Consider the following 22677-nt stretch of genomic DNA (forward strand, 5'->3'; position numbering starts at 1 on the left):
TTCTAGGTAAATAGAAATAGTTTCTTAAAAGCTAAGAGAAAGATATAAAGAATGCCAGCAAACAGTGATGGATCCATAGCCATGGTTCTCTTAAAAGAAAAACTAGATTTTGAAGCCTAGTATCACCTCCAAACATCTTATTAGCCTACCAAATGGCCAGAGCCATTAAAAAAAAAAAAAAGTCAGTCAATATAGTTCTTTTGTTCCTTATTCAATTAAAACAACAAAACAACAACAACAAACAACTAGCTGTTATTTTAACCAGGCTTGAGTTTAATCAAATGTGTCTCAAGCAACAATTTTTTTCATGTTAAAGACATAACTTACCACTTTTGAAGTCAGGAAATAATAATAATAATTTTTTTAAAAGCTAGGTTCGATGACATCTGACCCTGAAGTGAAAGAGTTAACATTCAACTAAGCTGATCTGCACTTCTGATCCATTACATTTCTCACAAGCTGCCCTACAATGAGCTGAGCAAGTATCAACTGTAATTTGATCCCAGAGTTTATGGAAAAAAATAACTGCACATACTCAACATGCACATTTAATAAAAATCTGTTTCAAGAGAAACATATCCACTAAACACAATTTAAGGCACATTTAACTGTTCGATTAACTTCAAATCTGCAATCCCTTTTCTTTCTTCATGCTCTCAAATAAAATAGTGGGGGGGAAAAAGCAGCAGCCCTACTGCAGGGGAAAGAGGCTTGAAAAACAACTTTGATTGGCACTTGGCCTGACCCACAGAGGAAGAAAAACAGTTTTTGGACAAAGAGCGCAAATATTTGAGCTTGCTGACTTACATGCTTTCTTTCTATTTTTAATATATAAATAACAATCCCAATTGCACTGTATTTAGAGAAATTGACTAAAAACGGAGCCGTATTCATCTTAAGTCTTCCAGTCCCGATGCATTTGCACAGCTCAGCAATTTTAATTCATTTGTACTGGCCAAACAGAAGCACCTCAACTACTGTTTCCACTTAATGAAATGTAAAAATGCAGTTTGAAGGAAAAGAAACTGATTATAATATTACCCAGTGGAGGCTGTTAAAGTCTGATTAAAAGCTTTTCTCGGTCTAAAGCGACATCTTTTCATTCCCCTCCCCCACCCCTTAACGGAGTGATTAAGCCAAGTAAGCTAAACAATTCTGGAGTAAACTTTCTATCAGTCACTCGGGGAAGCAATAAGCTGATTGTACGTCTGATTTTTCTGGACCTGCACGGGGCGGGGGGGTGCTGAGGAGTAATAACCCACGTCCACCTCCGTCTCCTCCTCCCCCAACCCCAGAGGAACTGTAAGGTCGAATAGCATTTCCCATGGGCATAAAGTTCAAGCTGCTTTCCCAGTTCCTTTCAAGACTGAACTATAGACACAAGACTGCCGTCAAAAGAATGTAAAAAGGGGTGTTAAGGGAGAGCGCGCAAAGAAGGCAGAAGCGACCGAATAAACAAAAACAACCCCCGCCAAGAGTTAGCCACACAGCAAAGAGGGAGCCAGGTTCCTGAAGACCAGACCAGGCTGTTCAGATTTCGCACCGACCTCCATCCACAGGACCGGGAGGAGGATCGAGCCGGTCGCTCCCTCCTTCCGCCCGCGGAGCAGGCCGGAGGTGGTAAGGCAGGGAGGTGAGCCGAAAAACAGACTACTGGCAGCAAAAAGAAAATCGGAAAAAAAAAAAATCCCCAACCCCTCGGGACTAGCATCTGTCCCGGCGGAGATAAAAAGCAGCAGTGCAAACCTCCACCCTCAACCCACGCCCCCTTCCTTCGGTCTCGGCGTGGGGAAGGTGCCCCGGGATCCCTTTGAGCCTCGCCCCAACAGTGCGCCCCGGGGCCGAGCAGCCCGAGCCCCGCCGGCAGGAAGCGCCCCTCTCGGGCTGGACCCCAGGCCGAGCCCGTACCTTCCGCAGCACTTTCCGGCAGTTGGTACAGAGCAGGTAGTTGGCGGCGGCCGACGGGCTGCTGCCGCCCCGGTTCATCTTGGCTGCGGGCGCCGAGGGCGAAGACGGACGGCGGGGCCCGGGCCGGGTATCACTGCGGCCGCCCGCGCCGCTGCGGGGCCGGACCGTCCCCCTGCCGCCGGCCGCGCTTCAGCCTCAGCCTCCCCCGGGCGGGATGTCGGGATGGGAGGCGATGGCCCGGAGAGCGAGCGGCGCTGCCCCAGGCGACCACCGCGGCGGCTGCCGAAGCGCCGGCGGAGACGGCGGCGGCTGCTCCTCACCGGCCCGTTGTTCCTCCCGCCCCCATCCTCCAGACCCCCGCCCCCGCCAGGCTAGGACGAGCAGCCGCCACCGCTACCGCCGCCTCCGCCGCCGCCGCAGCGCCTCAGTGCGGCCCCGCCCCCGCCTCCCCACCACCTTCACCACCTCCACGCTCCGGTACCGCCCCCTCCCGCCATTCGGACAGCCCCGGCCACGCCCCTGGGCCGCTAGCCCGCAGCCAATGAGCAGCCAGAGCCCGGTTGGGAGCTGCGCAGGCCAATCACAGAGGCCGAGGACGCCTTGAATCTCCGGGCAAGTTAAGTTTATCTCCGAGGCTCGGAACTGGAGAGAGATGGCGGGTTAGTTAGGTAGTGTGGGGTGGAAGGGAATACAGTTTGTGCTGCTCCGCCAATAGGAGGAAGAGGGTGTGTCGTATGCAAATTATCCCTGGAAGCCCAGCCCCTCCCCGAAGACAAGCCACGCCCCCTTCTCTAGGTCCCTGCAAAAATGGTAAGGAGAGTGAGATAAAAAAACTGGGAGCTAGAGCCTCGCTAGAGGGTCTAAAACTGAGCTAAATATTTCCTGGTTTCTTGAGAAAGGTTGGGGACGGGAGAGGGGCGGTAGCTAAAACGTTCACACTCTCAGGGCAGTGATTAGGCTTTCTCTCAGCCAGAATCTTAGCTTAGCTGTAAAGAAGACTGCAGTCACGTAGTACTTGGCAACCAGGGATCTCAAAGAACTTTATGCATCATTTATCTTGAGCCTTGTTTTGCAAAAGACCAATTACCTGAGGCTTGGGCGGGGGGTGGGGGTAGACGTTTGAGATATATTTACACCCTTAATCGAGTTGGCGGGGGGGGGGGGGGGGAGACACAAAACCTCTGGTTTAGCGGTTTCCTCCTCCATCTGAAGCACCTTCTCGCAGTCCTTTCCGCAATGAAAGTTCCTTTATTTATCCAGCACGAAAGGGCCAAAGAGACAGGTTTATCCTCTCACCCAACGATCCTTTTCTGAGACTGTTCATCAGAAACATGGAGAACACAGAGCCTTGCTCGGGAAGGACTGTTCAGAGAACAAATCGTCTGTAAACTATTGGGCAGGACTTGCCTCTTCCAAAGCTAAAAATGGTGAGTCAGGATTTTGGCGTCCACGCTCTAGCGAGAGAGGGCACATGAAACTGGGGAAAGCTCTGGCTGGCAGAGTGTGGGGGGACCGGCGAAAGGGGGAGCCAGGTCTCTCGAGGAGGCCAGCAACGCGCGTGCGGGTCCAATGCGGGTTCCCGACGCGAGACGCCCGGAAACCTGGTCCCCAGTGAGAACAAAGGCAGGCACCGAGCGAGAACCTGATTGGTGCCGGGTCCCCACCGGTGTCCTCCTGGCCCCGGAGACAACTTGCTTCGCCCACTGGCGCGGAGCTCCGTGCTCACTGGAGCCCCAGCTCCCCACCCGGCCTTGGCTGTGACCACACAGGACTGTGCGTTATGACATCACCTGTTTTCGCTCTTTAGAACACGATCTGTATTCTCAGCTTCTCCTTTTTTTAAAGGTCTCTAGTGGACCGGGATTTGTGCAGGCCTGCAGTTCGCAGAATGAATCTGGAGATGATGTAAAAGAACGGTTTCGCTGGTTTGCATTTCTTTCTTTTCTTTTTAATTAAAACACACACACACACGCATACACACACACACACACAAACAAACAAAAAAACCCTGGTTTCCTTAGGGATTCAGTGTGGTGTTGTAATGCAAAATCAGAAAGGTACACTTGGAGGTGCTAGCAAGTTTAGCATATCAAAGCTGTTAGACCAAATTGTGTGGTTAAAACTGTCAATCTCATTTTTCAACAGCTGCCTCCTCTGTCCCTTTTAGAGACCAACACATATACACCAAGTCTACACAAGGAACAAAGGAAGTGGAAATCTGCCAGTGTCAGGTTTAAATAGATTAAAATTGACTGGAAAACCCCTGAAGGGTCTGAGTTATGTGGTTGGGTAAACGTGTTGATCCATTTAACTAGTGATAGCTAAAGGTCACTTGCTGTTGTAGACATATATAACCTAGAATAGCAGTGGTGTGGGGAAGGTGCTTAACAATCAGTTAGAAACTGTAAAAGCAAGAAAATTAGGTAAGGAGAGAAATCACCACCTGCTCTTCGATGCAGAGAACCAAGAAATCCAGGGAGAAAGTTAGCAAGGCACAGTTTTCCTAAGAACTGAAACACATATGTGTCCCCATTTAGTGGTAAATTTCTTGGTCTATATTCCTGGCTGGTTCTTGTAAAGCAGATTTTATGTGAATACATTTTAAAGGATAGGAGATATTGAAGGATGAAGTGAATTTTTGTGCAGAGATTGAACGTTCTCAAATAGTATTTTAGATTCAAATTGTTTTCTATCATATTCTTCGTATAACCTTTCCTCTTACTTAGTAGTTAAAATCCTTTCACAATGAAGTTCTTTAAGCTCTTCAGTGAGCTCAATTCCCTAGAAGGGATGGCCAAGAGAGTGTAATCTACACCATTACCCACTCTTACAAAGATTGCGAAAGGGAGGTTTTAGAGGAACAGCTTCATTGATTCACTGATACGTGTACGTGACCAAAGGATGGATCTCTCCACCAAACTCCTCCAGACTTTTGTAACATTAATTATCCAGAGGGCCATTTATTTGACATTTAAGAGTGTGCTGCATTGTGACATCTCTTATATTGAACACTTATATATGTGTCTATGTTCACCCCTAAAATCTTCAGTCCAGTAACTCATTCTCAGCACACAACCTCCACCCTCTCTTCAGGTCCTCACAACCCCCACTCCCATCATCCTTCTTCTCTGTGCTCATGTCCGTGTTCAACTTCTGGATTCTTCCTTTCTCTTCCATTCCTTACCTAGTCTCCCTTCCTTTTCTAACCAGCCTGGATGTCATAAAGAGAATGTGACTTAAGAGAGTGACTTGTGAATCCTGGCTCACACTCTTAGGAGGGAAGAAAACAAAAGGCAGTTCTTTTGGTTTCACACAGGACAAGGAGAAACTCCTTCCCTTTTGTTGTCGGGTATGTATAAAATAAGAAAGACTTTCAGAAAAGTAAGATATGGGTGAAAATACAACCAACATTGAGAAGTACTTTTTAACTTTCTTATTACAAAATTAGGATGATACTTTATTAACTGTTTGACATTGTTTTCAGAAATAATTTTTGCTTGTTTTGAAATATTCTCTTAAAATGTGATTTTTTTTTTTTTTGTCCCACATAATGTCTAAAATCATATGGCTTGGATGTTCCATAACTTCTTTAGCCATTACCCCATTACTGAACATGGAGGCTGTTTCCAGTTCTTTATGGTTATAAATAATGCTATGATAAGCTTCCTCATACATAAATTTCTGGCAGCCCCTCTGATTCCTAGATATGGAATTTCAAACTGAAAGGATGTGAATATGTTTTAAGGCTCTTGTTACAATTTGCTAAAATATTTTGTGGAAAGGTTTAACCAATTTGCACTCATCCCACAGTGAATGAGAACACAGGGGAGAGAATCATTTGGAAAGCACACATCTGCACTGTCATTCTCCTGCTTCAGGCCCATAAATAGTCCACTTACCTCCACTTCTAATGCTTTCCTCGCCCTTCCGCCTGGTGATTGTCATCTCCTGTTGAAAGATCTCCTGGTGGAGTCAAGCACTTGTCCAAGTGTCTATGGTGTCCCCCTCTTATCTCTTCTTTAGCACAATCTCAGTATTGAAATGATTGGCTTAAATTCTGTTTTCTCATTAGATTGTGAACACCTTGAGGGTGGGGATGAAGTTACATTTACTTTGTATTCTCTCTCTCTCTCTTTTTTTTTAAGATTTTATTTATTTATTTGAGGGTGGGGGGAGCAGCAGAGCAGGGAACCAGCCGGGGCTGATCCCAGGACCCCAGGATCATGACCTGAGCTGAAGACAGACGCTTAACCGACTGAGCCACCCAGGCACCCCTACTTTGTATTCTCTATTCCTAGCTCAACAGGAAGTTGAGTGTGCTTTAAAAATCTTGGGAAAAAAATAATGAGTTTTCACTCCTTACTTACCAAAATACACCATACATTCTTCCAGGGTGTCTTTTGAATCTTGAATAACAGTGATAGCATCTTATAAAAGGGCCCCAATAAATACTTGTGAATTGAGCAGTTCACAAAACCATTGCTTTGGAGCAGATTGGCTCGATTCATGTCCTTATCTGTCACCGATTCCTTCTCTGACATTGAACATAATGATTATTATGCCTGGGCCTTGCTATTGCCTTTATAAAATGGAAGTTCTTGCCAGAAACTAAGGGTGTAGGGAAGGTTGGGGGCAACGTTTACTGTTCAGTAATTTTGAAAGAAGTTACCCTGTTAATAACATGCTGTGACTTTTGGACTTGAAATTGTTTACTTCTTTAGATATTCTCCTACTGATCTAAGAACTGGGCCCCTTTATAGCTCCTAAATAAGGATTCAATTGAAAAAAATTAATTATTTTTTAAATTCCATTTCTTGAGACAATAGGTCATTTTCTAACATTTTGCCTTCTCAGACTTCTTTTTCCTTCTCCCCGGGGGCACCCAAAGCATTTGGATAGTAGAAAGTGCTGCATTATTTACAAATTTGCAAATACTGTAATTTGTTTCGTGCACAAAGGAATTTGCACTTCACACAATTGTAAATTGATTGCTCCCTTTGAGCTGTTAATTAGATTCCTGCTATTTTTTTTTTTCCCAAGGCCCAAGACCAATACCACTCCGAAGGAGAAATTAAGAGGATCTGATCCAAAAGGGCTATGGTTTTAGTGCCCATTTCCATCCCACACCCTGAATCACCCACCCCCACCAAGAAAATTCTTACCAAAGCTCATTTTTCAAAGAACAAATATTCCACCAAGATCCAAATTTCTGTAGGTTGTTTCTTGTAATTTCCCATTTCAGAGTTCCCTGCATTTAACTCCATACAAAGCAGACTTCCAGGGAGAGGCCTACAGATGTGGGGTTTGTTTTCGTTTGTTTGGCCTGCACAATGTGAGTCAGCACAGTGCTCTTAAAAAAAAAAAATGGAATTACTTTAAAATTTTTACAAGTTAGGAGATTTTACACCCCAAATCTAGATTTCCCGTTTCTCTTGAAAAATTGTCAGATCCGGTCACACCAAGCTCCTATTGCCGCATGGCGACCTCTTGCTGGAGCCCAGCACCTGCTATTGGGTCTGGATGAGGACTCTCTACCCAGGTCTCTGTCACTCCCTGGCGGTTACATTTTGCCATTATATTTATGTTATCTTCTTGCCATTTGTAGGGATTTGCGACCTCTATAAACTTTCTTCAGCTTCTCAATCACTGATCTGCCGATTGCCATTCTTAACTTTATCACAGAATATGAATGAAAAATAAATTTGCCCTCTCTAAGGGACAGCAAAAGTTGAGGACAGGGATCAGATGCAAGGAATATCATGATATATAGGTACATGCCCTCACACATCCACCCCCCCCCACACACACACCCTCATCTCCACCAAGAAAATTCTTACCAAAGCTCATTTTCCAAAGAAGAAATATTCCACTAAGATCCAAATGTATGTGTGTGTACAATGGGATTATATGTATATATGTGTGTATATATGTGTGTGTGTGTGCATGTGTGCATCCCACAAGGTGGAGGACGGATATCTAAGGGGGTTACCATGTCCTTTATGCTGCTAACCCCAGTCTTTTTTTTTTTTTTTAAAGATTTTATTTATTTATTTGACAGAGAGAGAGAGAGAGAGTTCACAAGCAGGGGGAGAGGCAGAGGAAGAGGGAGAAGCAGGCTTCCTGCTGAACAGGAAGCCCAATGCGGGGCTCGGCTCCAGGACCCTGGGATCATGACCTGAGCCGAAGGCAGATGCTTAACAACTGAGCCACCCAGGCGCCCCTAACGCCAGTCTTTAATCTAATTCTGTCCACATACCCATTGTAATTGTAACTTTAGGAGAATGGGAGCCCAGGGAGTGTGGCAATAGTAGAAGGACACTGAGGGTGTTTTCTTTGATGGGCATGATCATGGAGAGACTAAAACCCGTGGCCCTAGAGTCGGGCTTGGATTTGAGTACTTACTTTGCCCCTTATGAGACACGTGACCTTGGGCAAGTCATTTAATTTCTCTACACTTCTGTTTCTCGTCTCTAAGATGGACTCATAATGCTGCATATCTTACAAGGTGATCGTAAAGATTGAATGAGATAATGCACTAGAGTGTTCAACAAAGTGCCTAGAACATTTGTAAGAACAATAAAGTGCCACAGAAAATGTTTGCTGCTCGCTCCACAATACAGAGGATGTTATGCTCTCTGCATAACACACTGTGACCTTGCTCTACTTACTTGACCAATCTATGGACAAATTTTTGTTCTGAAAATGAGGATATTAATATTAGCTTAGTCACAGAGTTATTGTGAGGATTAAATGAGCTATATGTAAAACATTTTCAAACAATGCCTAACATATAAGAAATGCTATATAAGTGTTTACTATTATTACATATTGTGGTCAGGGGATTTTTTTTATTTGCTCCTTTTTTTTTTTTTTTAAGTGGAGATCTTTGATCATTGGGGTACTTCTCAAAAGTAAGATAATGTGGGTTAAAATAGCAATGGACAGAAAGTCGGAACACCTAGGGTTTAGTTCAGTACGGCTATGAACCATGTGGTATGGTTGGGCCTCCCCTGTTAAATGTGGACAGGTGATTAAGTAGGGCCAGGGCCAAATCCAGGTTTTAGGGAGACTAAAGCTTATATAATTCTTTTTAAGAAAAGAATATAAAATTATAGGTTCAAAATTAGTTATGAAAGTGAATACTTAAAACCAGTAACAAAATCACAACAAACTTTAAAAGGGTGAAAATACCATAAACATCACAAAATTCAAATAAATGTTTATTAATTAACTATCTGATACAACCCTTTATTACGTTTTTCCTACATTTGGGGAGCTGATTCCTTCTTCATATGACAATGATTTTTGCAATATTATCTTTTATTTTTTTAAAGATTTTATTTATTTATTTGACACACAGAGAGAGACAGCGAGAGAGGGAACACAAGCAGGAGGAGTGGGGGAGGGAGAAGCGGGCTTCTGGCCGAGGAGGGAGCCCGATGCGGGGCTCGATCCTGGGACTCCGGGATCATGACCTGAGCCGAAGGCAGACGCTTAACCGACTGAGCCACCCTGGTTCCCCTGCAATATTATCTTCTCCAGAGAGAATAGAAAGATAATTTTATCTTTTCCCTGCCATACATTTCCAGGGCTGAGTGCCCTAAGACATATATGCATCGTGAAACAGCCTGTAGCCCTCCATCTTTGTGACATGATGCCAGTAAATTGGCCCAATGGACAGTGGACTATTTAGAATTCATCCTCACACTGGAACAACTCAAAGGAACAACCACATACTGAAATGGCTGTGATCCACATATATGTGTATATAACCCGGTAAACTCAGGCCAGTAGCGTCTCCGTCTCAGCTGCTCCTTAGCCAGAGCAACAAAAATACCCACAGCTTTCCCAGTTCCTCCAGCACAAGGGGGAGTTTGAAGGTGGTATGTTGTTGGGCTGCAGGAACTGTGGTCTTTACCAATAACGGTTAAAATAGCTTACTTTTTTTTTTAAGATTTTGTTTATTTATTTGACAGAGAGAGACACAGCGAGAGAGGGAACACAAGCAGGGAGAGTGGGAAAGGGAGAAGCAGGCTTCCTGCTGGGCAGGGAGCCCTATGCGGGGCTTCATCCCAGGACCCTGGGATCATGACCTGAGCCGAAGGCAGACGCTTAACCGACTGAGCCACACAGGCGCCCCTAAAATAGCTTACTTTTGATATTTAATTAAAAATATGACCATGTGAACACATTGCTTGGACCTCTCCCAGGGCCTTGGAAGGGGCCAACGCTAGCGATGGACCCTAAAGCTGAAACTTCATTATATTTGTGGCTAATCCATGTTGGAGTAGAGAATTGCAAAGACCTTTTCAAGCTCTAAAATTCTGTGGATCTGTTTTGTCTTAGTATTTCCATGAGAATCTGGTGTAATCAGGATATAGGAGAAGTAGGAGCATTTCTTCAAGTAGTCAGGGAGAAAGTAAAAGTAGTTCTGTTCTCAAAATTATCAGAGTTGTGTTGGTTTTCCCTTTGTTCGCTCAGGGATTATTTCTCCTTGTTAGCCTGTTTGTCTCCTTGGTATTCCAAATTCATTGTCCCAAATTCTCAATATCCTTCTTTTAGAGATGAGGAAACTCAGACAGAGAGATATTTTGTATATTTTAAAGAAAGATTGTTGTGAAATATGCTGTCTTGGCGTTAAAAAGGAAAATGGATGGATAAAATAGAAAAAATCCACATGACAGTAAGGAAGTTTGGGAGCAGGATCTAATTAATGGGAGTACAGAAGAATTATAATTTGCAGACTCAGAAGTCTTCAATACAGGACTGTGAAGGATTTGCAGGAGTCAACATGCAGGACCGAAGTGAGACTGAAGGGGCCCTTGGAAAGGAACAGTCTACACTTCAACTTTCAGACCCTCTGAATGTGACTGTGGTACATGAAGACTTTGACCTTCTTCAGGGACGAGTCTTTTGCATCTGAGTAATTCAAGTGCTTGGAACTTAAGAGGTGCTCAAAAAAGCTTATTGGATGAAATGATTGGACGTATTAGAGTTTGTTAACTAGAGAGCAAGTGAGCATGTTATTTTTACCAACAAAAGTTCTCAAGTTATCCTAAAATTGTAAAAATATTCTCATGCAGGGACGCCTGGGTGGCTCAGTCGGTTGAGCATCCAACTCTTGGTTTCGGCTCAGGTCATGATCTCAGGGTCCTGGGATCAAGCCCCACATTGGGCTTTGCACTCAGCCGGAGTCTGCTGGAGATTCTCTCTCTCTCTTTCCCTCTGCCCCTTCCCCGCCTTGTGCTCACGCGCATGCACACACACACTCTCTTTCTCTCTCAAATAAATAAATAAATCTTTAAAAAATATTTTCATGCAAAGGTAAAATTTGCCTCGTTAACAAGAAAAAACTTTCAACATTTGTGTGAATGGTAACAACAAAGACAGCAATTTCAAAGATAAAATGTTGGCTTGAGATGATATATTTCTACATGAACGGTAAGCTTGGAATCACAACAGCAATTTGTGAGGTTCTAGAAGGCTGCAAGTTTTGATAGTATGCTTTGAAATATATGCTGTCCAAATATTCCCTTATTCACTCGTTTATTTATGGGACCTTTACCAAGTAGTAAGTCCTGGTGATAAAAATAGCAAAAAGACCTCTTTATAATCTAATAGTGAGACTGAGGTATAATCTCTGCATTGGTATAGAAAATAGAAGATGGAATATGGAGAGTAGAGGGTAAAAAGAATTAGTAGGAGCGCCTGGGTGGCTCAGTCGTTAAGCGTCTGCCTTCAGCTCAGGTCATGATCCCAGGGTCCTGGGATCGAGCCCCACATCGGGCTCCCTGCTCAGCGGGAAGCCTGTGTCTCCCTCTCCCACTCCCCCTGCTTGTGTTCCCTCTCTCATTGTGTCTCTCTCTGTCAAATGAATAAAAAATCTTAAAAAAAAAAAAAAGGAATTATTAGTAAAGAGCTTGGAAAGGCCCTTTGAGGATTTATGCCTGTAATTGGATGTCTCGTAGTTGTAGAGACATATGATGCAGAATTCTTGCTGTGTCTCAATGCAATTTATAATGTCAACAGGAAGTCAGGACTAACCCTTATAAATATTAGAGAACAATGCAGAACAGTATATGATGAAATCACCTCTGAATTCCATGTTCATTACTTGATTCATTCTTGCATTCATGCATTCATTCACTCCCCATATGTTTGTGGTGTACCTACCATGTACCAGGAACTTGGCTAGTCGTGCAAATAAAGTGATGAATAGTGAATCAGGGTCTTACAGAACTTACAACCGAGCACAGAAGATTGACTTTAAACAAGTAATGCCACTATGTAGTGAGTATTTTAGTAGGGAAAACACAGGAAGAGAATACACAGCAGGGAGCTCTAGCCTGGTTTAGGCTTCCCCGGGGAAGTGAAATGTACACCCAAGCAGTGGGCTGTCTCCTAGTTTCTGACAGTGACTTCCATGTATTCCATCCAGTAGGTCCTTTCCATTTGCAATTCGATGCTTTCCATCGAGTTCATGTTCCAGTTATGCCTATCCTAGGCATCCTGACTTTTTACATTACAACAGATAAACTTTTACACTGGGAGCAATCCCTCCTTTCTTTTCGAAGAGGCATGATCCCCATTAAAAATTCACCAGAGTTTGAACCTCCTTTTCCGGATTAAAGACTATCACTAAACATTATTTCACATGCAACATTTTCCCACTTAGTCCACCATTGTGCTGAGTTCCTCTTGTGTATGTGCAAATTCTATGTATGCCCCACTTCTAATATGTACGTCTATATCATCTCTCTTAAGACTGTATAGTGTTTGAAGATAATCTTCATATCTCTCATCTCTATTCTGCAATCCCCATAACACCCATGGTAATGATATTATAATCAAAATAGTGATAGTAATAGAAACCATTACTACCACATATTGAGTGCTTACTCTGTGCCAGTCATTTTGCAATAACTTATGCCTAAATTATCTTGTCCAAATATTTATTTTTTAAAATAATATTATAAACATTATCTTGCCTAACTATATACAAAACCCTTATGAAGTGGTTATTATTATATCTACTTTACAAATGATTTATGGGGGCTGGCAGTTTTGCCAAAGTCCCACAGTTATTATAAGACAGCTGTGATTTGAATCCATATTTGCTTGATGCCAGGGTTTATAGTCTTTTGCAACCCTGCCTTGGCATTATACAATCAGTCATTATTGTAAATATTCTCTCTTTTTAAAGATTTTATTTATTTGTCAGAGAGAGAAAGAGAGCACAAGCAGGGGGAGCAGCAAGCAGAGGGAGAAGCAGTCTCCCCACTGAGCCAGGAGCCCGTTGCAGGACTTGATCCCAGGACCCCAGGATCCTGACCCGAGCCGAAGGCAGAAGCTTAACTGACTGAACTACCCAGGCGTCCCTATTGTAAATATTCTTTGAACTAATTCTCTGTATTAGGTTAACCAAATGGTGAAGTCAGCTAACTTAGATCTCCCAACACTCACCAAATATAGTTTGGGCACCTGTATTAACTGGATTCCTATTAATATAAATGCCATTGGAGTAGGCAGAGTAGTATCTATTATCCCTATTCTAATATTTTATTGCCTACTGGCATGTGACTCTAAAACAAAACGACTGAGTGGTCCTGGAATATGAAAAATACTGTTGTTGGTACTCTACGTTGAATTTCCTAGTGTTTTGATACAGAAGTCTGAAGATTCCTAGGCACTTGGTCAGTTGTGGGGATAGTGGTAGATGGAGTGGTGATAAAGGTGATAAAGCTGAGGGAACGGGGAGAGGAAAGAAGGTGGTGCTGTCACTCTCATGTGCCGGGTCACACATAGTCCAGGTCCGTCGTGATTAGTTGAGATGAGCTCCTCTCAGAAGGAAGATGAATACACTGGTTTCCACGTAATCTGCTGGCCAACTAGGTATCTTTGTCTCAACCGGTCCCATCCAAATCCTCCTCTAAGGAAATCTTTCTGCTGGTGGCCTCCTTCTAAATAGTCATGCTCCATGCTATGTGTTTGTCCCTTGTCTCAAATGAGTGGACCAAAGGGTAGACACTTGATTTGAAGGCAGCCATTCTGTCACCCGGCCAGCCATCTGTGTAGACTAGCTTAAAACGATAAGTGGGGCCAATCAGATGCCTCTCTCGGAGACTTGGCAATGGGAAGCTAAGACACTCAGCCAGTTGGCAGCCGAGTCAGATTGTGGGAGGATCGTGAACCATATGCAGGCTCAAACTTTAAAGATCAGAACAGATAGAGAGTGAAGGTTGAGGAAGCCGGAGTAACACACAGAAAGAAAGTGAAGGCAGTAAGACACGAGTCCTTAGAGATGCCTCCAGTCCTGGTGGGTTTCCGGTCCAGTCCCTGCTGGGTATTCTTGTAACAATTCCCTTCCCCCATCTCATCTCCTCCCACTGCCAACTCTGTGAAGTAACTTGAGTGCACCTCTGTTTCTTTCAACCAAACAAGACTGACTGAAACAGTCTTCCTTCATTTTCATGTCAAGCACTTACAAATATGAAATATTACTTTTAGTTCTCATTAGTAAATGGATGTGAAAGTCAGACATTCCCAAAGAAAGAACTAGAACTCACTGGCCCAGAAAACCCCATTTCAGTTTTTGCACATAAAAAATTCTTACAGCCCACATTTCATTAAGAAAGTCTGCTCTGCATAAACCTCAAACTTTTTAGAAACTTTTTGCATTCTTAGTTGGATAGTGGGGATCAGTCATCTATTACCCAAACTGGGTTTAATGCCCAAATGATTCTAATGTGTCTATATAAAGAGAGGCAAAAAGCGTTCTCCCTTCCCACTCTTTATCCTTCATTCAGACTTAATGCCTGCTCGCCCAGTTTAATGATGGTCTAGGATTTCTGAACCAAAAAGAGTTCTTAAAAAGTAAAAAGAAACAGAAATCAAAGTTCAAAAGACCCCCTTCTCTCTTTCTCTCCTTTATATTGGACTCATTTGCAGCTCAGCAACCCTTGACCCTTTATCTCCTAGGTAAATAGTTCTGAGGCTATGTTAAGCCCTTAGAAAAAGTTCAATTTCCTCAAAAGTTTCCAAGAACGAAGTAGTCAAGAAAAAAGATAAAGTGAATGAAGGTGACTTTGTGTCAATTTGCAGGTTAAATATCACTGTGGTGGTCTTTATGGGGCATTAAGGGGACCAGGCATATACTAGGAGGTCATTTTGTTTTGGAAATATAAACACATGTAAGTGTGTTTTTTTTTCTCTAAAGATTTTATTTATTTTGAGAGAGAGAGAGGGAGAGAGTGAGAGCACAAGCAGGGGGAGGGGCAGAGGAAGAGGGAGAAGCAGACTCCCCGCTGAGCAGAGAGCCTGACATGGGGCTGGATCCCAGCACCCCAGGAGCATGACCTGAACCAAAGGCAGCCGCTTAACCGACTGAGCCACCCAGGCGTCCCCCACATGTAAGTGTTTTAATTTGCTTCAACTTGACAGATGTGGAAAAGTGCCTCAGTGACCGAGCTGTTTCATCACTAGCCTTAATAGATCTGGGCTTTTCTTGGTTTTCATTCCTATACCTCAGATGTCTTGTCTGCTGCTTTCCCTTCCTAAAATCAGTTTCTCTCCTTCTCATTCTCTCTCTATCCTTTCTCCTCCCCCTTCTCTCTTTCTCTCCTTTATATTGGGCTCATTTGCAGCTCAGCAACCCTTGACCCTTTATCTCCTAGGTAAATAGTTCTGAGGCTAGTTAAGCCCTTAGAAAATGAAGGAGGTACTTCATCTTATCAACGAGGATCATCTTTGCGGGTGTGCTTTGCCCCACCTTTGAAAATGTTGTGGATGGGGAGCGAAAGGAAAGAGTGCTTCTCCCTGGGCAATACTGGAAGGCTTTGGTTGTGTTGGACTTGCTGTGGATGAGGTAACTCTCCTGTTAATTTCTGTATAGACAAGACCGGTCGCTTTGCATTTTCTGTTTCTCTGAGAAAGCATGAACATCCAGAGATGCACATGTCTGTCAGGAGCTAGAATGCTGAGGAATGGAAAGACATGGAAACATTCACCTATTATACAAGGATAACTTTAGCTGTGACCTGGAATATATTGTCTAAGAGCTCTGTAAGGGTGAAACTGAAAACTTTTTGTTCTATCACAATATTGTGTAATCTAGTCACTGTTAAAAAAAATTCTTCAAATTTCATTTTTTAGTACTTAACCTTAGGGTTTTTTGAGGAGTAAGTGAAAAAATATATGTAAAGTGCATAGAACAATGCATCCTCTGGTTCTGACCACTGAACAAATGTTATCTATCATTATTTTTAAAAACGTTTCATACAACAATCATACTGTTTTCCAAGAGGAATTGAAATTTACTTGACTTTTAATGTTCTGGGTTCCCTGATACCATTTACCGTTGCTTGTTTTGATTTAAAAGGGCCTCGAGTACTTGATAACATGCAAGGTTTATCATTAAGCATCTTTATTGCACTTGTGTTTGCAAAGAACGTTTTTGTTTTCCATTAGCCTATCCAATCACATTCCAAGATAGAGAACTCCCTGTCAGAGATAACGTCCGCTAAAGAAGAACCTAAGTACTTGCAGAAATGAGATGACAGCAATGTATTCCTCATTCTAACCTCTCTCTAGGTGAAGAAAGATGATCTTCTTTGGAACTTGGGCTTGAACGTGTTTATAGGTGAGTGTGTGCACACATGCATATATGTGTATATATACCTTTATGTATCTCGTGCTGAATAAATTCTTTTTTCTAAGCTAGAGATAGCCAGTCATCATTATTATTTAAGGTTTTAACTGAAGAACTGCAGTTGGCCAGCTCATATGATTTCCACTGAAGAGCTGGAATTCTGAGATAGAGTGCCTTGAAATATTTGAAGCGTTTTGCCTACTAGCCCGCAGCTGAGGATCTCCAGTTTCAGTCTGTGGGAGGCAACTACCTTTTGTGTCATGAACAAAATTATGAAAGATAATATGCCTGATGTATTCTGTATGACTCAAGCAAGAGCCCAACTGTATTAATAGATCTGTTTTTTTAAAATATGGGTCTGGGCTGAGAGGGTCCTCCAGGTGGTGTAATGGGCAAGGTATATAAAGCATGGATCAAGCCATCGGTTCTGTCATCTTTGCCTTTTACAATTGCCCTCTGTTTATAGAAGCCTATTTGTGAGTCTGCCTTGGTCATCAGGCAAAATGCCTTATTTCTTTCCTGGTTGTTTACAAAACCAAGGACCCAGGCTGCCGGATATTTATACTGTTGTCTGTCAAAGCTTCACTGGGAGAGGAGATAAGCAAGTCATCTGCCAAAAATATTGTGGCTTGCAAATTATGGGTGCACGTAAGACGTACCCAGTCATAAGCAAATGCTTTTGTTCTCTTAAGCAAATGATGCCGCTCATGTAGGTTGATTTCACCTTCTTCGATGTCATGAGCATAAGTTTTGCTTTCCCACTATAGGCCTTAGCCCATTGCGCGGTGACATCTCGGGTAAGAAAGGGCTGAAGCGAAGTCTGAGTTGGATCCTCCTGATAACACCAAGAAGAGTGTCTCCCCTTTTCCCAAGAACTAGGGAGTATACTTAACCAGACAAGGATAAAGTTCCGGATGTGGAGGGTAACAAAAATGGGTAAGATGTTTTCTAGGTAGGAAAAGCAAAGCAGGGAAGGCAGCCACGTGGGTGTGTCGGCGCCATAGTTCCTGTGACCGTGGCCAACCAGAGGAGCTTCAGAACGGAGCCCGCAGACAGGACAAGAGGCTGAGGTGACTGGAGCCTCTAGCCCCAACCTGCCTGCACCACCTCAACTCTGTTGTCTGTGTCCTTTGTCCTCGGGGCTGCAGCAACGTCATCCTACCCCTATTCCGAGTGAGGTCAGGCGAGTTGCTCAGAGCCTGTGGATCCCAGCGACATGTTAGTGACCCTGGCTTTGTGTCATCACTGCGACGCAGACTGAACGGGAGCACAGGATTTTGAAGCCTTTTAACGTCTCTTGCCTTTGGCCCTGTCACTTATCCGAGCTCCTTCCAGTTTTTCACGCTCCAGTCTCCTATCCCTTGAATTAATCTGCTGCTTCCCCACATTGTCAGCCAGATTCCCTGCTCCGCTCTAACTACAGCAAACTGCTAAACCCCAGGACCGTCGCTCTCTTGCTCACCTTCTCCTCAAAAGTCACCCAAAGTATCCCGGAAACAAAGCAGAAGTGCTTAAAAACATTTTGCGGTGGAAAACCAAGGGATGACCTCCCTAACATGGCCGATTCTTGCTCCTGCCAGAGGGAAGTTATGGATGGGATTTTGCCCAGACACACTTCGGCTGGTCTGTGTTTAGTGCTGCCCACGTGGCCGACTCTTGTTTAAGCAAATGAAGGCAGGTGTCCTTGAGGAATGGCAGTGGAGGCTTTGGTGATGTTCACTTGGTTGAAAACTTGCGGGTTACCTCTGTTCCTGTCCACGAATACAATCTCAACCCCGGTCACATTTGTCCGAAAGAAAAGATCATTTTCATCGTTAGACTGTAAGGTGTATGAGGCACACATCTCTGTCTGGGTTCTATTCATTCGTGTATCCTAGGAGGAAGGAACGGAGCCTATCCCATTATAGGTGCTCGATAACTCTGTGAATACAAATCCCTACCTGATGAAGTTATACTCTAGCAGTATAGTTCAGCAAATAGCACAATATCAAATGGGTACAGCAGAGTAGGTTTTGATATGCTAATTAAAATACACAGAGAAGGGGCGCCTGGGTGGCTCAGTCACTAAGCGGCTGCCTTCGGCTCAGGTCATGATCCCAGGGTCCTGGGATCGAGCCCCGCATCGGGCTCCCTGCTCAGCGGGAAGCCTGCTTCTCCCTCTCCCACTCCCCCTGCTTGTGTTCCCTCTCTCACTGTCTCTCTCTGTCAAATAAATAAATAAAATCTTAAAAACAAAACAAAAAATAAAATACACAGAGAAAATGCTCATTGTATTCATCATGGGGCTTTGAATGGACGTGAGCTTCTGAGGGGAATGTATCTCAGAGCACAGGATTAGGAACAGAGGGGAAATATGAGACATCTTAAGGAATACCTCAAAATGAAGGGTAGGTGATAAAAAGAACTTATTTTTTAAATTACAGAAATGTGAAATTGATCGAGTTCCCTGTTTATCTGAAACACCAGATATTTTCTTAGGATTTTAATGTTGTTATTCCAAAAAAGACGGAGGGGATTTAGACTAGCTAAAATCCCTTCCTCAGGGGTGCCTGGGTGGCTCAGTTAAGCATCTGCCTTCAGCTCAGGTCATGATCTCAGGGTGCTGGGTTCGAGCCCTGCTCAGCAGGGAGCCTGCTTCTCCCTCTGCCTGCCGCTCCCCCTGCTTGTGTTCTCTCGCTCTCTCTGAAATAAATAAAATCTTAAAAAAAATCCCTTCCTCATCTAAAAAGCTATGTAACTATGATTATAAATGATCAAAAATTGTACAAAATAAATAAAACTGAGGACTTTCTCTCTCTCTTTGGAATGGACCTAGCCCTAGAACAAAGGATCTTCCCCTAAAGTCTATGGTTGTACAGCCTCGTGTCTTTGAATTCCCTAAAACTGTGCACAAAAATTTTGTATATGCGCATTTCCCCCCTGAGGGACAAGGACCCATAGTTTTCATCAAGTTCCCAGGGAGGTTTGAGACCCTAAAAGCCTTATAAAGCCACTGGATTTATATAACGTTTTAAATTGTCTACTTACAAGGCTTGGCAGAACACTTTGTAGCATCAGTCATTATGCTGAACGTTTTGTATTTATTACCTAATTTAACCCTAACTTCACGATACTGTTGCTTTTCTGAGAAGCAGCGAAATTTTTCAGAGTCTTCCAGCCAAAAAGTGGTGAAGCTGGGTTACCAACCGAGGCCGAACCAGAATGCCATGCTTTTGTTTATCGCATCAAGCTACCTTCGTTCTCAGTGGACAGCACATTTGCCAAAACCCAGAGCCTTTCCAGCCTCAGCCATCATTTCCGTTTTAAATCATCTTTTATATTTGTATAGTAATTGCTTTCTAAGCACCCCCAAGCTTCACCACACGCAAGCAGCATTCCTCTGTGGAACCTTCAAAAGTCTAAAACACAGAAGCAACCCTCTCCAGACCGATCACCTTAGTTTTTTTCCATTGTGCAACTAGGCTGCAGTAAACATAATTTCATCTTAATTGTCTACTCTAGACTCAAGTCTGGCCACATGGCACAATGGACAACCCATACAATTGGAGAGACTCCAAGAAATCCATCCCAAGCACTGAATGGTCTTGGCACTGTTCCAAAATTTTACTAACTTTCCACAAATTGTGATTCCAGACACGTTTATACCTTGGTCCCCAGGATAATGGAAGCCACAAAAGAGACAAATTAAAATGTCAGCCCGGCTGGGCCCACGTTGTGGGCCAGCAATTACAATGGAACCCCTTGCCTCTTAGGTCACCTGAGTGCAGCACATTTGGGCTTCCTGTAAGAGGGATAACGACATAATCCAGAGTAGTTTTCTAGATGTTCCCTGACTCAGTGTAAGTACAGTGTGCTTCTTAAGAGCGGCTAAGATTTCAATAAGCAACAGGAAAAATTTTAAAAATCAGGTGAAAGGCAGACAACAGAAGCCTGGTAAACTTTGTAACCCAACTACCCCTGCCATCACGGGACCTAACTAACTTGAAATATACGATCGAGGCTGGAGAGACAAGTAAAATAGAGCATCGGTGTTCTCCGCCCGAGAGAAGAGTATCACCCAAACCTCCTCATGCACAGATTCGGAAGGACGAGTAGTATGCCATGTCACTACAGATGGAGAAAAGAATGTCCACAACAAAGGGGACATCTGAGAGGTCATACCCCTTGTGGGATCATGGTAGAAGTTCAAAACATCCACCTGAGAGAAATAAGTGAAACAGGACCAGAGTTGGAAGTATGGATGACACAAGCAATTAAATGGTGTGGAAATCGAGACATTGCTTTTCTCCTCACTTTCTCCTTTTTTATTCTTTACAGACCCAGCCACTGATAGAGCTGCTCATTTCATCTAAAGTAATCTGTTGTTTTCTGTGCTCTGAAGGTGGTGACCTCAGTGTCCACAATGGGACGTCCGTGAGTGTTTGCTAGGTTTTGAGACTGAGTGCTCCAAGCCGGTGGATAGCATTTCTTCTCCTGGTAGGCCAGGGAAACATTGAGATTACTTCAGCAAAAAATAACTTTTTGGCCAATATGTATCATCACTCAGAGATGCAGCCGGTCAAGTTAACAAAGAAAACAGATATTTAGTCCTGAAGAAGCTTGGTTAAAATTTTGCTTTATCTTTTTATATCTTGATACGGTCATATGGAAATAGGTTATTTCCTCACACTACTTGGCACCTGCTCTGCAATTGTTTTTGTACTTATTTGCCTGCTCTGTGAGATCGTAAGCTTCATGAGGACAGTTTTTTCTCATCATTACATCCTCAATACAATAAAATTTTTTTGAAGAAATGAATAAAGAAGGTCAATGCACAACTGGTCTAGTGAATTCTTACCAGGTTAGTAAAATGTAAGTTGAATTGCTTGGAAGGTTTTTTTTTTTTAAAGATTTTATTTATTTATTTGACAGAGAGAGAGAGAGAGAGAGAGCATGCACAAGCAGTGAGAGCAGAGAGAGAGGGAGAAACAGGCTCCCCACAGAGCAGGGGGAGCCCGATGCGGGGCTCGATCCTAGGACCCTGGGACCATGACCTGAGCCGAGGGCAGTCGCTCAACTAACTGAGCCACCCAGGTGCCCCTGCTTGGGAGTTTTTAATAACCAGTGGTTGTCAACCGAATTTATATTATGTGCAAAAAATGGAATCTTGAATGCAGTTACACGTTTTATTGTAGGAGCAAGGATTTAGGCTGTGGTGGCTAACTGTGATTTTTATCCTCCTGCTCTTATTTTTCCTTTGGGTAACCCTTAGCCCGTCTTAGTCTGGGAAATTGCCCTCTCCTCCATTCTCAGCCCTGTCCCTGTCCCCCTCCCTCAGGTGCACTGGGTCCAGCATTGCTATGTGATCCTCTGTTCCACCAGAGAACCACTTTCCTGGGGCCATGGGCTTCGCTCGGCCACAGTTCCAGATGGTTCCATTAGAGGAGCACTGAAATGGGGGGGGATGTCCTCCCTTTGCTCTGGGAGAAGTGAGCTGGGAGCTACAGTGGGAGTGGGGGGAGGAGGGTCTTTACACTGAAGTCAGCACAGGGGAAGGCCGGGGCTGGGAGGAGAAAGAGGGGCACCTAATGACTCCATCCGAGGCAATAAATCACCCACAACTTAATTTTTTTTCTTTCATTTGCCACAAAAATAACTCTCACTGGTCCAGAGACTTAAGTCGTATCACTTAGTTTTTATATTTGTAAAAGAAGGAGATCATTTAGGTGGCTCCTAGAGAAAGTGAAATGTGGTACATCTTGGTCTTGTTGGAAAATTATCATTTTATCGGGCTGAGATCTCTGCCTTTGATATAATGTTTGAGCTCCTGGAACTACAGATAATTCAGAATGCATGCAATCTCTCTTTTACTTGACAGTTCCAACCGAAGAGAGCTCTTATGACTCATTTGTTCATTCATTCCATAAATGTTTATTGCGTACCTACTATGTGCAGACACATCTTTTTCTCCAGGCTTCATGTTTAGACCATTTTTTGAACTGTTTCTCATGGGGATTTTGGACCAATGCTGATGATCCTTCCTTAGAAGGGCTCCACTGTGTCCAAGAACCCCCCTTAAAATATGGCATTGAGAGCAGAGCATGGTACCACTCACTCATTCATGTTACACATGCCCTATGTAC

At 43.5% G+C, this 22677-nt stretch overlaps 1 protein-coding gene and 1 long non-coding RNA gene across 4 annotated transcripts in view; one reads left to right on the forward strand and one right to left on the reverse strand.

Annotated features, from left to right (window-relative positions):
• The window catches only part of SESN3 (sestrin 3), an 83352-nt gene extending 81102 nt beyond the window's left edge, over window positions 1-2250 (reverse strand). Inside the window, exon 1 of the mRNA XM_036074968.2 lies at window positions 1909-2250. Coding sequence (XP_035930861.1) covers window positions 1909-1986 — 78 coding nt within the window. The 5' untranslated portion in view covers window positions 1987-2250. The remainder of the gene's footprint in view (window positions 1-1908) is intronic.
• Window positions 2251-2436: 186 nt separating this feature from the next.
• On the forward strand, window positions 2437-21372 carry LOC118524692 (uncharacterized). 3 transcript variants are annotated; one of them, XR_004911773.2, is made up of 4 exons: window positions 2437-2718; window positions 3169-3335; window positions 16498-16546; window positions 17323-21372. It is a non-coding gene; the product is annotated as an uncharacterized LOC118524692 (long non-coding RNA). The 3 variants fall into 3 exon arrangements; XR_013442532.1 differs by lacking the exon at window positions 2437-2718 and having other exon boundaries at window positions 3086-3335; window positions 17323-17491; window positions 20873-21372; XR_013442531.1 differs by lacking the exon at window positions 2437-2718 and having other exon boundaries at window positions 3086-3335.
• The last annotated feature ends 1305 nt before the right edge of the window (window positions 21373-22677 follow it).

The sequence above is a fragment of the Halichoerus grypus genome, chromosome 11, assembly GCF_964656455.1.
Source record: "Halichoerus grypus chromosome 11, mHalGry1.hap1.1, whole genome shotgun sequence".
NCBI lineage: Eukaryota > Metazoa > Chordata > Mammalia > Carnivora > Phocidae > Halichoerus > Halichoerus grypus.